The 18,576-nt window shown below is 39.0% G+C and overlaps 1 protein-coding gene across 1 annotated transcript; it reads right to left on the bottom strand.

Annotated features, from left to right (window-relative positions):
- Positions 1–4,423: 4,423 nt before the first annotated feature.
- metap2a (methionyl aminopeptidase 2a) lies at positions 4,424–18,576 on the bottom strand. Its single transcript, XM_053508881.1, has 11 exons — positions 18,438–18,576; positions 15,687–15,791; positions 15,448–15,513; positions 13,210–13,312; positions 12,664–12,825; positions 11,420–11,601; positions 11,197–11,291; positions 7,018–7,114; positions 6,821–6,924; positions 5,362–5,477; positions 4,424–4,676 (listed from the first exon to the last, which is right to left on the bottom strand). Exons 1-11 carry the CDS (start codon positions 18,574–18,576, stop codon positions 4,424–4,426), a joined length of 1,422 nt encoding a protein of 473 aa, XP_053364856.1.

Raw genomic sequence — 18,576 nt, 5'->3', positions numbered from 1 at the left:
TTGGTTTCTTCCACTCCAACGTTAAAACACAACGTCTTCATGGAGCCTGCTTTATGAAAGGGGCGCTGTCATGCTTAAACAGGTCTGAATTGTATAATTCAACAAAAACAAATTCATTCTAGACAATTAGATGCCTTCAAAGTTTAGGAAAGGTTTTATGGTTCCAAGAGGCGTCCACATACGTAATTTTGGCCATGCGCTGATCAGCCATATCATAGAGCCCAATGACGCATTAAGACCTGTCGGTGTGTGCTACAGTATCTGGCACCAGGACGTTGGCAGAGGATCATTTGGGTGATGTGGTTTGTGGGGCAGTGCCTCTGTGGCACAGACTTGTTTGTCCGGTGCATTCCACGGATGCTTGATCAGATAAAGATCTAGGAAATTCTGAGGCCTGGTTAACAACCTTGAGCTCTTTGCCTGCTAAGGCGGATATGCAGCAAGTTGTGATGTAAAGAGTGTTCTGATACCTTTCTTTCGATGCTAGTTTTGCCTTTTTATAACAGTATCCGCTTCTTTGGCTTTTCTGTGGATCCAGGATTGGTCCCGACTGGCATTAATGAGCCTTGGGTGCCCATTGATCCTGTCACCGGTTTACTCTAATACAATTGATGATCAGTGTTGTGGCTGATCGGTGTATACTGTAATGTATCGGTGTATACTATAATCTATGGTACACTTATATTGTAGCATGCCAGTATGGAAAAGAAAAATGATAAAAACATGCACAGATCTAGGGAAATAAAAGAGGTATTTAATTGACTTTCAAAAAAACAATTTTATGGAAATGAAACTGCGTCGGAAATACAGTACTATACAAATAGCACAGCATCTCATATTAAAGTAGCAGAGTGCACCGCTTACCTTTTTGTTATTTTATTTGATTTGATTATTATTTTGAGATCAACATGCCATGTGAAGCTGAGCAGCCGTAATCTTTTCTTACATCCTTAATTCTTATTCTTTCTTTTTTTGTAGAAACAGATAAAAGCAGCAGTTCTTTTTGTGCCTGACACACTGCATCCAGCAAGCCCTTTATCAAGTAGATAAAATTACTTTGGATAAGAAAACAAAAACCTTTTTTACACAATTTGCCAGGACCTGAACTGAGAGCTGTTTACTGTCAGTATCTATTTCCTTTCACCTTTGTTATGTTTAAAAAAAAAAAACGTGGGCCTTGTTTTTCCAAAGCGCTGCAACTTTAACGAGTACCGTATATGCAAAGTGATTCTTGCATAGAGACAAGACAGCAGTTTGTGCACCCTGATACATGCTAAAAGTATTTTTAAGTGATTTACGTGACAGGACAGTCCACACACACACTGTAGCTATGATAAATGAACAAAACGCTTTCAGTCCCTAGCTCAGAATATTAACTACTACACAAAATAAATATTTACCTTCGATTTCTCTCTCATCTATCTCTATTTACAGAATCTTAGGTAGACAAATCGACACTGTGGAACATACAGTTTGAGGGAAATAGTCAAGGATATTGAGGTGTGATACATCTAACCCAGATGTTAGTTTGTATTAAGTTGTGTTAACTTTAATTACTTCAGCTGCATCGTGGCCCCTCACCTCTGGAGGGTTCGATTCCTGCCTTGGGTCTGTGTGCATGGAGTTTGCATGTTTTTCTCCGGATGCCCGGGATTCCTCACACAGTCCAAAGACATGCAGCTTTGGCTAATCATTGGCATGCTTGTGCCCTGTGATGGATTAGCTACCCGTTCTGGGTGTCCCCCATCTAGTGCCAGGCATCCCATGACCCAGTACAGGATAAGTGCCATAGACAATAAGAGAGTAAGTGAATTCGAAACAATGTGACTGGATGATGATGCGATAATTTAGACCGAATTTGGACCGAAGTCCATAACACAAGGTTGCAAAAAACGAATTTAGAACAATATAAATACCAAATTGACGACATGAGCAGGACTCAACATCCACTCACTGTAGTGAGAGCACTGTGTGCTTTACATCCGGACCACTAGGGAACATTAAACAAAATGCTGAGATCTGTTCTGTGAAACCAGGCACAATGCAGTTTGGATGCTGTGCAAACCCCCATAGAACAGTACAGTAATTTGGATAATATTTTTGGAGAAAATAAACAAATGCACATGCTGCATGCAGGAAGCTGTTGTGTCGGTCCAAATTCTAAACTCTGTTAGAAACTTAAGGCAGAGGTTTGGACGTTAATCAGCATAATTGTTCCAAATAAAGGTTAAACAGCAATGCAGTGTTAGGTGGTTCATTCAAAGGTAACTTTTAAACGATGTCGTCCTGACATCATCCCAAACCATGATGTGATTGTAATTACAAATGCATCACATACAACAGTCAAACAACGTAAGGGTCCTATTGAGTAAATACATCCATTCAAGGGTATACTGTAATATTTAACCTTGGGAAATGTTGTTTCATGAGATCTTTCTACAAAAACAATAATGTATTTGAATGTTTATTATATAACGCTTAATTTGTGTCCACTGAATTGATGGGACGAGTGTGTTAATGCTTGGTATAGCATCAATCTTTCTCGTGATATTGCTTCAACAAAAACTATCTGCACGATGTGTTACAGTAAATTAATCCAAAACTGCTGTCCAATCAGAACGCAGAATTCAAAAGCGCTGTCATTTAAAGGCAGTTCTGTCAATATCAGTATTTTTTAGCCTTAAAACAATGTTTCATTTAAATCAAAACTATGTTTTCGGGTTTACAGAAACGGACCAGAAAAAAAAAAACAATTTTTTAGAAATTTTCTATTTTTGCCTTGGTACATCACCACAATGGATTTATAATACAGCAATCGAGGGATTTAACAAAAATGTTGCTTTGAACCTTTAAAAAAATTTTTTTTTACCCTTTTAGAAATTACAATGCAGTCATTTTACTGTCCTTCCATTTTTACAGGCTCAAAAGTATATTGACAACTGAGTCATAAGCTGTTTGATGGCCAGGTGTAGTTCCTTACTACATCATTACAAATTAATGGGATAAAAGGTCTGGCATTGATTCCCAGGATTAAATTTCGATGATCCAAATCAACAACTTGGTACATTCTTGAAAAAAAAAATTTTTTCTTTTGGCAAGTTTAGCAAAACCAAAACGCCTGGATGAAAATGAAAGCTGACTAAAGTGGATAACTATGATCACAATTTTTTTTTCCCTCTTGACGAAAAAAACCCTTCACAATCTGTCCAAGTCAAGAACATTGTCGAGGAGGTAAGCATATCATTTCCAAAGCCTAAAATCAAGCGTCGTCTTCATGAATGTACATAAAGACACTTCACCTGAAGATCCAAATCACTGTTAATCAAGGATCAAAAAAATGATTAGACTCTAAAACAAGCCAGCCCAGTTCTTCAACTATATTTTTGGACAGATGAAACCAACTTGTACCAAAATGATAGGAAGAGAAGAGTATGGAGAAGGAAGAGAAGGGCACATGTTCCAACATATACCACACCATCTGTCAAACATGGGCGAGGCAGTAGCATGTGGGTATGTGTGGCCGCCAACAGATCTGGGTCACTGGTGTTTATTGATAGCGTGACTGCTGATAGGAGAAGCAGAATGAACCATAGCGCTCTACTGTGTGCTCAGATTCAGTCAAATGTGTCAAGCCTGACAGGACTGCATTTCCAAGTACAGATGGATAATCACACAAAACACACAGTGAAAGCAAACCAAGAGCTTCTAAAGGCAAAGATTTTTCTTAAGTCAGTCTCTAGCAGTTAAGCTACACAAGAGGATTTGCATCAAAGTATAAAAAATATATTTATAATTATATTAACTTGTCCAATTGCTTTTGAGCCTGTGAAAAATGGCGTATTTCCTAAACAGTTCGAGTCTACACTGAAATTCACATCTTGTTTTCTGAATTTCAAATCCGTCGTGGTGGTTTAAAGAGACAAAATGAATGTCCAAAAACCAATGACCTGACTATATATATGGAACTGCGGTCAAATTATTTTATGATGCCTATCGTGCTGTATAAGTCATACACACCTATGATGGTTAAGCCCAAAAGAAGCTGATTTGTCTCTAATGTCGTCTCTGAATGACAAAATATCAGTAATACACGTAATGCATGGAAGATTAGCTTGTACCGATACAGAGATGCCTAAATCTCTTCCCCTTTTCCTGATGCATAGAGATTCGTCCCTGTCTCAAAAAGCTTTTAAAGTGTTCGGAAAAACAAGGCCCGGCACAGTATCTACAGACGCCTGGCTGTCCTCCTGCATAGTTTAGAATCCATAGTTCATGTAGCTTTTCATGCAAAATGTTGCAGTGTCCACTGCTCCAGCCACTTAGTTAAAACGTACTAATTAGTAATGTGCGTATCAGTGTGTGTCCCATTTGGACATTGTTCTGTATTTTCTATAGTTTAGAGTGATCTATGCATGGGTGCATGTCAGTAGTCGTCTCCTCGGCTCACCACCTCCTTGCACGTGGGCCTGAGCAGGATGGTGTGTTCATACTGAGCCGTGTAAGAACCCTTGGCATCACAGAGCGGTGGGTAGGGGTCGATGATGCCCAGGTCAGAGAGGTTCTTCAGTGCCATCAGGTACTTGCTCTCACCAAGCCGGTCCAGCCAGCGGCGACAGAACGCCAGAGTGCCGAAGTTCTCGTTCACTACGTTCAGTAAGTGTTTGGCTCTTGGTAGCCTGGAAAAGAAGAAAAAAATGCATAAAATGCAAATTATTTTTTTATAATGCCCATATGAAGACCTATTTATGGGGGGGGAATGCAGTATTATTATTAATAGGTACAGTGGCATAGAAAGGCTCAAACACATGATGTGCAAAGAGCAGTTATCTTCTCAACTTTTCCTCTCATCATCTCTTTGTCAAAAAGGATTTGACTGATTTTTGAGAACATTCTGATCAGGCTTTAGTGAGGGGTGTTCAAGTCAATTCGGGACTTTTGTTGCACCGTTTACTTCTCTATATAATCCCCTGACTAGACTAATGCATTTATCATGGTGTTTCACTAGTGCTTGGATAAAATCAACATAGAAAGTTTTCTCAGTATGTCAGATACTCCTGCTTCACGTGTGAAACACTAGCCTTGCATTAAACAACTTTAATGGCCCAAACTTATCAAAATGGCTTGGATCGAGGTTAGGACTGTATGGGAGATGTGGCAATACCTTCCAGCTGAGTTCCTTTAACGTGCAAGTGGCGTTGGTGAAAGATTGTGTGTACAGTTCCCAGGGACTTTTCAGCACGTTGGTAAAAAGTTATCTGTCGATTTTTAAGGATCAGGTATTTGACTGCATGACTGCAGTGGGCACTGAGCCACCTTGGTCAAAATAGACAAACCAAAAGCCAGTGGCTCTCATACTCCTACCTGATGGGAACGTGGCCTACATCAAAGTTCTTCATGTAGTGGGAACAGTCCATGTCATCATGCACAGCTCCTTTCCCCGTACTGCCAAACGTCTCAATAGCATACACCTCGCCTTCCTGCATGCCCACACACATACACACATCTTTAATACAAGTATAATCCAATGACACTCATATAACCATGCTTCTCTTAATCCTATTATTGATCAAAGCATCCCGGCCAGGTTTTAACTATAGTGTACAGAGGAAAACATATTCAACTTTTTATATGGAACATGAATTAGGTCAATACAGCAGTGCGAAAATAAACACACTCTTCTAAACAGTGGCCCACTCATATTCATTCACATTCACTGTAAAGGACTCGGCCTTGAAGGAGTTCCCCAAGGGAAAATTCTCTCCCTCTGCCACTCTCTCTCTCTCTCTCTCTTTTGAGTTATACGTCTGTCTTAATTCAATTTGAACCCCATAAAGCTCTGAGGTTAACCTATTTATCAAGAGCATTAAAGGCTTCATGAGCATTAGGGTTGTCAGAACACATTACTCTCGCCAAACACTATTCAACTTTTTAAGTGATTTATATTCAGATGTAAAAAAATCCACATTAGAACGTTTATGACGACACGTTCGAATAAATTCAATTGTATTTGTATAGCTCATTGTCCTAAAGCAGCTTTACAGAAATATACAGATTCTGTATATACACAACTTCCATTTATAAATTCATCCCTCTAGGTTCCTATGTCCTCTTTAATATCCCCCCCATTATGTTGTACTTTTTTCACTCTCAAAATACAAGTTTCCTAAATATGTTGATCAAGTAATATAGATAATGAAATAAGGTACACTTGTTGATACTATTATTTTTACCAATTGTTTTGTAAATGTATTAATATATTAATATAATTAAAATGTATTATATAATTATAAACTATAAGAAAAAGCATGCACTGCCAAGCTTCTGCAATGCAATGCTGTTATACTATTTGTAATAACAGGATATTGTTTATTGCTGTACAACCTTTCTTGTCATAATACATATGCATATGTATGCATCTGTATCCTAGCTTAATGGCACCACAGAGCCACAAAAAAAAGCCCAAGAAAAGTTATTTATTTTTAACCCTCTAGACACTAAAGATTATTATAAAATCAGGCTGCCATAATTCTTTTTTTCATTTTTACATTATTATAAATAAAATACTTTCAACTTTAAAATTTAACTAGGAACTCTTTCCTATGGGACACCGGATGCTTTGATTGACAGGTTCAGGTTAATGGCCATCCTTACATCCTAGCAAGAACCATCATTATTTTCTCTCTTGAATTTCTAGCCATTGATGAAGATGTCACATTGTGATTTCCTGAAAATATTGCAAATGCATTTACTAATTTTGGTCCAATATTTATAACAAAGACTGCAGTTATATTTGTAAATTTTAAGACATAAGTGAACACACCTCCATTTTGGTGGCTTCACCGCCCTTTACAATAGGAACTGTTTTGCCAGCATGAATCCGGTACTGACCAATGGAATGACCATTCAGGTTGCGGACTGGCTTAACTGAAAAATATATATATATTTTTTAAGTTTACATTTATGCATCATAAGTTGATTAATTTTGTTCCAAAAATCAAGAGAAGATTCAGCCCATACCTTGGTATGTTTTCCCATCTAACTCCACCTCATATGATTCCATCACTTCCTGTATGGACTCTCCAACATCACAGAGACGCACATCAATGCCTGCACACTGACAGAACACATACCAGCTATGTGTATGATCAAGCCTTACAAACAGTTAAGTCAGCTTTATAGTCAAATCTTTGTCCCGCTGAGCGACATGAACTGATGAGGACAGCACACAAGGCCTAGCTAAGGTACTAGGGATGTCCCGATACCAATATTAGGTATCGACCCCGTACTTGTATCAATTACTTGTATTTTTACTCGTAAATTTGTTCCGATACTATTGCACCAGTACCACTTTACTGCAGAGCTGGACACTCTCTAAGCAGCCCCTATGGCCTGTAGCCAGTCTGCCCCACATATACTGTATATATATATACACTACCGTTCAAAAGTTTTAGATCACTTGCAAATTTCTTTGTTTTTGTTTAATGATTTATTTTCTACATTCTACAACAATACTCGGGATTTCAACTATAAAATAACACATATGGAATTAGGTAATTACGTAACAACAACAAAAACAACAGTTAGTTGTTATTTTAAGACACAGAGGTCAGCCTTTCTGTAATAGTTCTTGCAAGAACAGTATTGTCAAGTGCATTTGCAAAATCCGTCAAGCACCATAATGAAACTGGCTCTCATGAAGGCCATCCCAGGAGGGCGAGACCAAGACCTACCTCTGCCGCAGACGAGAAGTTCATTTAGAGTTATCAGCCTGAAAAATGACCAATTAACAGCACCTCAGATTAGAGGCAGTTATGAAGTCTTTACAGAGCATAAGTAGCAGACGCATCTCACCATTAACTGTTCAAATGGACGCTTTCAGCATTCCTTTACAATGTAGAAAGAAATAAAAATCAGGAACGATCATGGAGTTAGAAAGTGATCTAAAACTTTTGAATGGTAGTGTGTATGTATATATATATATATATATATATATATATATATATATATATATATAGAGAGAGAGAGAGAGAGAGAGAGACAAAAAGGAAACACCATAAGAATAAACTGTGCCAAGAGCAATCGTGACAGTTTGTGTTTTCTCCCGTCTAAGTTTAATGTCAGCAAATAAAAGTAAGGTTAAGTTTCATGTGCTAAGCTTAGCATTGCAACTCTCCAGTGGGTCAGTCATGCTGATCGAGCTTAGCACCGCATTTTTTGGTCTTTCAGTGTCTCATTTGTTTGCCAGACAATGTTCTGAGTAAACTTCCAGAGTCATGTTCTGTAACTATATTTTGCAAAAGTGGGAGATAAGTAAACTTAAACTGAGAATGGCATTATTATTATTATTGTTATTATTATTATTATTATTATTATTATTATATGAGCACATGACCATGTCGTGCCACTCACAACATGATAAACAATGATGTTAGAATTATTATTTTTTTTTTTTTATTTGTCCTCGCCATGCTATTGACAGAGGAGGCAAATGGATGTCGTTCTTTATAGATGTCCACAACTCAACTTATATATAAAGGCCTCAAAAAGCACATCAATGTAAAAAAAGTAATTTTCTGCCCAACAGAATGCATTTATTGTTAATTGTCAAAATCAGATTTTTAAATGTGGGGGCACGGTGGTGGACCACCAGGGTCCGGGTTCGATTCCTGGCCAGGTTCAATTCCCGTCTCTGTGTGCATGGAGTTTGCATGTTCTCCCCATGCTCGGTGGTTTCCTCTGGGTACTCCGGTTTCCTCCCACAGGCCAAAGATATTCAGGTTAGGCTAATTGGCGTTCCCAAAACTGATCATAGTGTGAGTGTGTATATGTGTGTGCCCTGCGATGGGTTGGCACCCTGTCCAGGGTGTACCCTGCCTCGTGCCCTAAGCCTCCTGCGATAGGCTTCAGGTCCCTGCGACCCCCGCGATGAATACAGGGTAAAGCGGTATAGAATATGAGTGAGTGAGTGAGTGAGTGAGATATGTAAATGTATTGAGCTTTTCCAGTAAGCACAGCTGCATGTAATAATATATTCTTTACCTTACCCTAAAAACAAATCAGAAAACAAGTAGATTCAGTGAAAAAAAAGCCTTTTACCCCACAGAGAGGTGCTCTACATTTTCAGAGTTCACAGATTAGTAAAGCAAAAGCGATGTGTTAGATGATATGCTTTAGACATGGGGCATTCCAGAAGGTTCTGTTTACAGGACAGTGCCAGGTTGGTACACAAATGGAAGAACTTGTAATTGTAGGCCTACCTGGTTAATAAAAAGTATCCCTATAAGGGACCCCATCATTACCATAGCACTTATAAGATGTCACCTCTTTTACCCTAACATTTTACAAATTTAAACCTTTTTAGCTGGCTAACGCTGATTTAGCTGGTTTAAAATTGTGATTAGCCAAGCATTGTTGATAAGCCTGGTTGCTAGTTTAGCTTGTGGCAAAAACATACATTATGCTAGTCTTGCTAATAAGCTACAGGTCTGAGGTAACTTTGCAAGAGCAAAGAAATTAAATCATTTTATAGTTAATGACAAAATGGACATATCTGCAGGCAGGCTGTGTGTGTGTGTGTGTGTGTGTGTCCTAAATGGTAATCTACTTCCCATTCTCTATAAACAGCAGAGTGACTTTGTTTGCATTGCTAATCACATTGCTCTTGAGGGCAGTACTGCGTATCATCCACAAGGCTTTCACAGACAACTACGATATGTTTAAATTGGAAAGTAATTAGTATTTTAAATCTTAAACGGGACTTGAACACATTACATAAAATAAATATAGACACTGAATAAATATTTTATTCTCTACTACATTTTGACCCTGAACATGGGGATGTAGGGTGGAAAACCATACACTAGATGGCGGTGTGCACCTAAAACACAAGGCGGTCTGGGACAGTGTACATAGACTGCTGCTGCATACATACTGTAACACCTGAACCAAGTCAGAGAACATTTTTACACATCACTAGTCCCAGATCATCATCTATTCTATTCTACTATGTTCAGTTGTTTAATTCAAACCAGTTACTTAAAAAAAACTTGAAATGCCTGCAGTGAAAATATCTGCACTTTTGTTTTTCTTAAAAGCATCACACCAGCAGCATGCAAGGTCTGATATTGTTTGATATGTTAGAAATAAAACTGGATGGTGTAATATGTACATAGTGTGATAATTATTTATACAATAGCAAATTTGCAATGGCTAACATTTTTTATTTATTAAAGTAAGATACAGTTCAATTAAAACTACACCCATTTACTACTATACTATAACCATTATAACTATAACCATTCATTCCGGCACATTGATTTTTTTTTTTAAATAATGTGTCTCGTCGCGTTGACTGCACAACAAACAGCAAAGGCTCTCCCGTAAAGCGACTACTACTTCCTGCGTGTCATAAGATACACACTCTGTTAGGGAAGCAGTTGCGTCCCTCTCAATCTCTGATCGAAATTCAAACCCCTGTTACATATTTATAGTCGATCGTCATGCGAATGGATGCTAATTGATGAAAATCTATTTTTTTTTAAAAAGATTATTATATTGAATCGGAATATTTATAAAATCATGATACTAACAGAATCCCAATACAAATCATATCGGCACCTAGGTATTGTCATAATATTGTATCGTCTGGTCCTGGTGATTCCCAATCCCTAACGTGCAATATTGTGTCTCAATGTCAGTCAATTTGGGAACGCCAATTAGCCTAATCTGCATGTCTTTGGACTGTGGGAGGAAACCCACAAAGCACAGGGAAAACATGCAAACACAATGCACACAGACCCTGAGGCGGTAATTAAAAATTCGACACTGTGCTGCACTCAACGTCATTCTAACTTTCAAATACAATGTTGTTCTGATGGTGGAACCATCCCAACAAAATTACAATGGCTGTCCGACGTTAGGGTTCCTGCTAGGTTGCTCCTTCTATAAATGTTACATGTTTTTACTTTCTCCTCAGAGAACATTGCATCACATCAGTAATTTTTTATTTGTTTATATGGAGCATCAGTGGCTAGTCTTATTGGCTATGTGTCTGTAATTTATAGAATCCATTGTACCCAGATTACCCAAAATAACATATTATTTACAGAGACAGAATATTTTTTGTTCTATGTGCTTAACAGAAAAGAAGAAATGAACTGATTTTGATCCTGCATACGTGTCGACACATTAACACACCTTGATTCCGGTGTCAGTGGCATCTTTTACAGCCTCGAGGAGACGATCATACTTTGGATTAAAGGTGACAGTAAAGGCACAGTCAATAATCCTTCCTAAAAACAGACAAAAATCTCCATCAGTAACACAGACAAGTGTTGTAATAAGCACAAATTCGTACTGTCGGCAACATTTTTACGCATTGAACTTCCTTCAAGCGCCTAGAGAATGTGTGTATGTATACCGTTGACGTGGGTGCCAAAGTCGATCTTGCACACGTCGTCATACTTCAGCACAGTGGGGTCTCCAGTGTTGGGTGTGTAATGAGCAGCGCAGTTGTTTAGTGAGCAGCCGGTAGGAAACGCCAACCCTGCTTTCAGTCCATCCTCCTTAATCAGCTTCCTACTGCACTCCTCCAGACGCTCACTGACAGCGAAAAATAGACAGATAGAGAGAGAGAGACTGGGAATGAGAATGATTTGAAGTCTTAAGTCTAATTGATCACTAGGTGTTAATGAATTTTCTATTGCAGTGGACTACAAGGCTTGGATACATGGATAATAATGATTTATACTTGGATGATTAAAAAACGATCCACACTCTGGCTGCAGAATTGATTAACTTATTGGAAAATTTAAATACATATTTTTTAGATATAATCTTCTTGCTTTTCAATACATTGTGTCCTTTAGTGAAGAAGCTTTTTACTTCCCTCATTAAAAATGAGGTTTAGTTTTAGGCTGAGATGTGAGCCATAAATTCAACGCTGTCTTCACTACTTCACCAGAAGTGAATCTTTATCCTCGTTGGGATCCTCTTAGGGGACCCGAACGGGTAAGAGTCCGATGGAGCAAGATCGGGACTATGGTGAGGATGCTTTAACACCTCAAAACAAAGTTTTTGCAGAGGGTCAACAGTGTGAGCAGAAGTGTCCCTTGGATAGATGTCCTCTGCGTTTAATCAGAACTTCAGACTTCAACTCTTCAATGAGCATCTCACTGTAACGAGCACTGTTAATTGTTGAACCTTTTTCCTGATAATGTTCCAACACTGGCCCTTGAGAATCCTAAAAAAAACTGTAAGCGTCAATTTTCTAGCTGATGGTTGACTTTTGAACTTTTTCTTGCTCCGCGATTGAGAATGTTTACGCTCCGTACTTGTTAACTCTCAGATTCGTAGTGATGAATCCATGTCTCGTTACCAGTAATAACCATCTATAAGAAACTTTCACCTTCCAAGTGGTTTGTAGTGATTTATCATAATTAACTAACAAAAAAAATCATTATTCAGCAATGAAATGATTTGTAATGAACCAGATGTTGAACTAATCAATTGATTTTGTAATTAGATACCAGCTGTTAAAATATCCCTAATGCTCCTGCACTGATTATCATCATCAAGAGCAAGAAGAATGCTTACAGGCAAAAACAGACAAAATAAGTTTTACAACATTTAAGCAAAGTATGAAGGATGATTATTTGTCCTCACCAGATGTCTATCATGGTCAGGCCTGGTTTGATCCAGCTCTTGACGTACTGTCGTACCTGCCGATGCGCCTCAGCGGCCTGCCGGAAATCGTTCCACATGTCCTCCCCGGCTTCGTCTAGAACGCGCTTCTCCTCGCAGCTCATCCGCCATGCAGCGCTCCGCCTGGACAGCCAGTCCAACATGCATACATTTCTCAGTTTCAGGGAGACAAGAGTTGAGCAGAAATGAAGCAGCACAGAAGCAGAAAGCCCTTAAAAGCTGTTCAAGGATCTGAATGTCACAATCGGTACAGAGAAGTGGTTTCGTCAGGACTCGAGCAAGAAACCAAGACTTGGTTTGGAGCAGGACTACCTTAAATAGTACAAGAACCTGTGAGTGACCTCTGTCAGGTGCCTCAGCAATATATTACAAGATAATATTACACATTACACAGGGTAATCTGAGGTAGAGCAAATTTCAGGTAGGACAAGGTGATCTAGCGGAGAAGAGCAGAGGAGAGGAGAGGAAAGCAAACACGGACTTTAATAAAACACACAAGTCTCTTACCCATCCTGTGACGAAGGATATTCGCACTCCTCTCCGAGAGGAAACACGCCATTTGGGTAAAGCTCACATATCGGCACAGAAGGAGGATCAGTCTGTGCTTTAGCTGGAGACAGACATGGAATTAAGGTATATACATATACACACAGCAAGATACATGATGTGTTTATTGTGATTCTTCAGTGTGATTCGCATTGCAGTGTTCATTGTACAAACATACTGATATTTCTTTTTTTTTTTTTTTTTTACTCTATGATAACAAAATGTATTGAAACCACACAGAATAATTATTTGCAATGTGAACCCTAAATAAAAATGCGCTAAATCTAGTTATCACAATGTACTATATGCAGGACACAGACTGAAAGAGAGGCAGACAGACTAGATGACCAAAAGTATGTGGACACCTTACCCTCATGCCCATACTGTATGTGGGTTAAATTCAAATTGTATTTGTCACATACACAGTACGATATGCAGTAAAGTGCTTAATTCTTCGCATATCCCAGCTTCTTGTGGGTAGGCAGGGGTCAGAGCGCAGGGTCAGCCATTTTTACGGCACCCCTGGAGCAGACAGGGTTAAGGGCCTTGTTCAAGGTCCCACAGCGGCAACCTGGCGGAGCTGGGGCTCGAACCGCTGATCTTCCGATCCGTAACTCAGAGCCTTAACACACTGAGCCACCAAAACAACAACATGTGGGCAATCCTTCCACAGGATTTAAGAGGGTAAGTTGCAGCCAGGTATGGCTAATTATCAGCCCTCGATTAATTCATCATCAGCAGGTGTGCAGACATTTTGGCAGATTGCTGGTTTGGAGCTTTCAGGAGTGTGTTTTTACAATGTGAAAAGGAAAAAAAAAATAAGAGATGGTTGTAGGGACCTGTTGCTGCACATTAATCTTGAAAGGGTTAAGGACCGCTTTCTATATAATTTTGTGTTCAGTGTGCTGCAGTGAGAAAGTGAAAAGCGAGACACAAGACGTCCCAGCACATTCACCTCAAGGTCAAACCGTGTAATGATCAGAGAAATACAAAAAAAAAAAGAGCAGAAGGGGTATCAGGAAAAAAGTCTCTTATGTCTAAAAAAACATGGATGTACGACTGAGGTTTATAAAACTGCATCTGGACAAACCACAAGGCTTCAGGAGCAATGTCCTATAGACAGACAGATGAGACCAAAATGGGCCCTAATGCCAACCACTAGGCTTGTGGAACACCAAACAGCATTTTAACAGAAACTCTTTCCATACACACTGACAGACATACAGGAAAGGATTACTTCCAGGTGGATCTACAAGCTATTGAATAATGGGAGTCATTTTTTACATGACTGTAAATACATATCAAATCACTTTTAACTAGCAATTTCCAATCATTAAATGCCATTAATTAAAATCAGTTATGGGGAACTGTCGAAGGCAATTAAAGATATGGAAGACCAAAAATTACTCTTAGGTTGATAAGCAGATACAGACTACAATAAAACCCAATACCAAACCCCCATATAATAGTAAAAACTGCCGAAAGGTTTGGTGTCGGTCCAACTGTACAGTGCTGTCTGCTTGAACTGCATGGAAGAATGATCAGAAAAGTTATCTAGACAAGCCCGAGGTATTTTTAAAACTAAATTGGATTGATGAAATACAATGGAATTCTTCGGCATCACTCAACAAAATCTGCCTGCAGAAAAAGAACGAAAAGAACACCATGTCAGCTGTTAAGCATAAGAATGGATCTATTATGCTTTGGGGTTTTGTGGCAGGCATTGGCACAGAAATAATGGCAGTAGAAGGTGGAGGGATTTTTTTTTCAGTAAATATCAGCAAATTCACAAAAATGAAACCTTTAAGAATTGTCCTCCAGAGAGACTAACTTTCCTATTTTCAGCAACAGTAGAATACTGACACTGAAATATCTCAATACTACAATTATCTGAATGACTAATTGCTCGGCCTGCATCTTCTCTCAGATGTAATTCACTGAGGATCCAAAGCATCTGTCAATAGACTTACGTAGATTATAAAAGGCCGTATTGATGAGCGTGTGATAAAAGAGAGCAGCAGAGCGGAGTTTACACTGCAGGATTTTCCCAGTAGTACAGCATGCCTGGCCCAGCGCCAGTTCACTGTACTGCTCGGCCAGGCATGAACTCACCCACTTGCCCAGGAATAAGTGCAAAATCTTACTGTAGTGTCCAAGAAAGACAGCGAGGAAAGGAAAAAAACAACAACAAAGACTCACGGCCACTCTTTTTCTTCGTCTTCCTTTTCTTTTTTTTCCCTGCAGAACTGTCTTCATCTTCTCCATCTGTACAATATTATACAGTATCACACACGCTTTCGATATGAATGTGAATGTTAAGCTAGTGTTCTATAAGGGAATAATTATGCTCATGATTTACCAAGATAGATTTGGCTGGAGTGAACTAAGTGAACATCTATGTGTGTGTGTGTGTGTGTGTGTGTGTGTGTGTGCTACACCTTCTTCTCCATCCTCGTCTCTCTGTCTTTCCTCCAAGCTCTGCTGCTGTAGTGACTTCCTCGTGTCCTCAACAACGCCATCCTCCCCTAGTTCAGCTTGTCCTGCTGCAAAGTCACACACACACACATATACACGTAAATGAGCCCAAAAGCAAAGGAAGTGCTAACGGCACACATTCATCAAGAGCTGCATTCCTCCTCCTCTACACCTATGGATTATAGAGTGGCGTAAATGGGTGGCAGTTTGAAAGAGGGACAGTTGCATTTCACATAAGGCACAAATGAGATGGAGAACTTGGCAGAGAGCACATCATCGTATGTATAACCTTGAGAACTCTGGTGAACCTTACACATATACATACTTCTGTATACTTAATCCCCATGTACTGCCCAAACGCATTCGTGTATAGGATTAAACTGTATTTAATGCACATAAATTACATATGTATTATGCACAAATGAACCAAACTTTATGATATGACATGCAATCAAACTCAGCAAAACAAAGTATATATAGAAGTATATTTATGCAGTTACTGTATCCTACCAGCAAATTATATGATAGCAGCACAAAGGACAATATACTAGCTTTAAATAAATTTCTCATCAAATGTCAGAATGGGGCAAAATATGATCTGGATAGTTGTTGGTGCCAAGAACAGACACCCGATACTAGGCACAGCTGAAGATCAGACTAGTAAATTTTTTCCTGATTTTCCACCACTAAACTCATGAATGAAATAAAACTGTGCAGAAAACTAATATGAATTACGCATCCATGCATAAATATAACCTGATACGGGATTGGAAATGCTCAACAGCAACACAAAACTGCCTGAGAAAATCGACAGCTCAGCTTTATTGTCGCACTGGCTAAATCCCAGCTGGCTCGCTCCCTATTGGACATACAGTATAATGCACTGTAAGTGTATAGGAGCCATTATGCTATGTATTTATTTATTTATGAATGTCCAGTATGTTGACTTAGAATGGGCTTCTTATTTCCAGTTTAGCCCTGTAACAACAACATTTAACAAAGCGGAATATAGTTAGAAAAAATGTGCAAACATAAAAAAGTTAAAAAAAATAATAATAAAAAAACATACATGAATCCAACCCAGTGACAGTGCATAAAGTCTACTTTGCATAAAGTGTACTTAAATATTTTTCCTTTACTATATCCATCATAGCACATTTTCGAACAATACAGCAAGCATTCATTGTGAGGTACAGTTACAGCACTATGGTTTCAGCCATGCTTTGAGCTCTGTATGTGGGGTTTGAAATTCTTTAGTTGTTGTTTTTATTTTTTTTATAAGTAAACTTTCAATTTTAAGAATTGAAATAAATGGAAAAAATCCCATAATAGGACACTGTACATCCACATATGTATTTTAATCGCATCTGCACCCTTGGCTGAGAATCTTTGGTTTGTTAGTAGTGCTTTCAGGTTTCCCAGTATCTCCTAGTGCACTTTTATAGGCATTTTTAAGGTTTGACTTGTTCAAAAATTTAGGAGAAAAACTTACCACAGTCACTGAACCAAAATTCTACTAACTAAGAAAGAGAAAACAGCCGCATATGTAACACTTTGGCAAAACTTACTTTTGGCTTTCAAACATTATTCTTAAAAAATGTAAAGTTTCACTTGGATCCTTTAAGGTTTTTATTAAAATTAGAGTTCTTAGGAATTTTAAGGCTAGTAAGGCTATTTTACTGACCAAAAACCCTAAAAGATCATATACTGATTTATCCTGTATACAAGGTCACAGGGGGCCTGGAGCCTATCCCAGGACACTTTGGGCACGAGGCGGGTCACACCCTGGATCCATCGCAAGACAAACATACACACACTTATTCACACATTATGGGCAATTTTGGGAAAACCAATTAGCCTAATTTGGATATCTTTGGACAAAGTGTACTTAAATATTTTTCCTGTACTAAATCGCTCATACTACATTTTTAAGTGGTACAGTAAGCATTTATTGTGTGGTACAGTGACAGCACTATGGTTTCAGCCATGCTTTTAAGCACCATACTGAGATTTAAGATTCTTCAGTTTTAAAAAAGTACAACTAAACTTTTCATTTTAGGAATTGAAATAAATGGACAAAATCACATATTTGGATACTGTATATATCCATGTATGTATTTTAATCAAATACGCACCCATGGCTGGGAATCTTTGGTTCTCCCACCAAAGCATGGGGAAATCATGCAAACTCTATACACATAGACCTTAAAGCGGGGGAAACGAACCCGGACCCTGGAGGAGCAAGGTGACAGTACTAACCATTAAGCCAAAGGAGTCAATATTATCCGAAATATTCCCAGTTAACGGGACAGAGAGTTGGTTTGTGAGTGGTGGTCTTGTATAGACACACTTGTCAAGCTGATCACTGATACTGATTATTCTGCTGTGTGTTTGTCTGTGATCAATTAGGCTTTGCTCAAAAATTGCATCAACTACACACCTGATGTCCACTGCTCAGGGCTGCCTGAGGTGATGTACTGTATGGACAGAAGGTCAGTACTGCACCCTATGGACCCTGTGTGCACTACACTTTTATAAGGAGTGCATACAGCTGTTAGGGGCTGAGTCACGTGCAGCGCGCGAGCTGGAGCAGCGCGCGAGCGGGTTATCACGAGTACACAAGCCAAAGCTTAAGGTTCCTCCTTCCATCACTGCCCCGTTTTACTACCTTACTCTCCCTCACTCGCCAAAACCCCCCGACCTTTCAGTCTTACCCCAAGCCGCAGCTTTCTGCTTCTTTCTCTTTTTTTTCTTCTTTTTCTTAGCAGGGTCGCACTCCGCGTGCTCTGTCGCATCCCCGTTCACGAGCGCTTCATCCGCTGGGAACATCAGCTCCATTCCTGAGTGCTGCAT

The sequence above is a fragment of the Clarias gariepinus genome, chromosome 12 (genome assembly GCF_024256425.1).
Source record: "Clarias gariepinus isolate MV-2021 ecotype Netherlands chromosome 12, CGAR_prim_01v2, whole genome shotgun sequence".
Classification (NCBI taxonomy): Eukaryota; Metazoa; Chordata; class Actinopteri; order Siluriformes; family Clariidae; genus Clarias; species Clarias gariepinus.
This window is presented reverse-complemented; position numbering and strand designations above follow the sequence as displayed.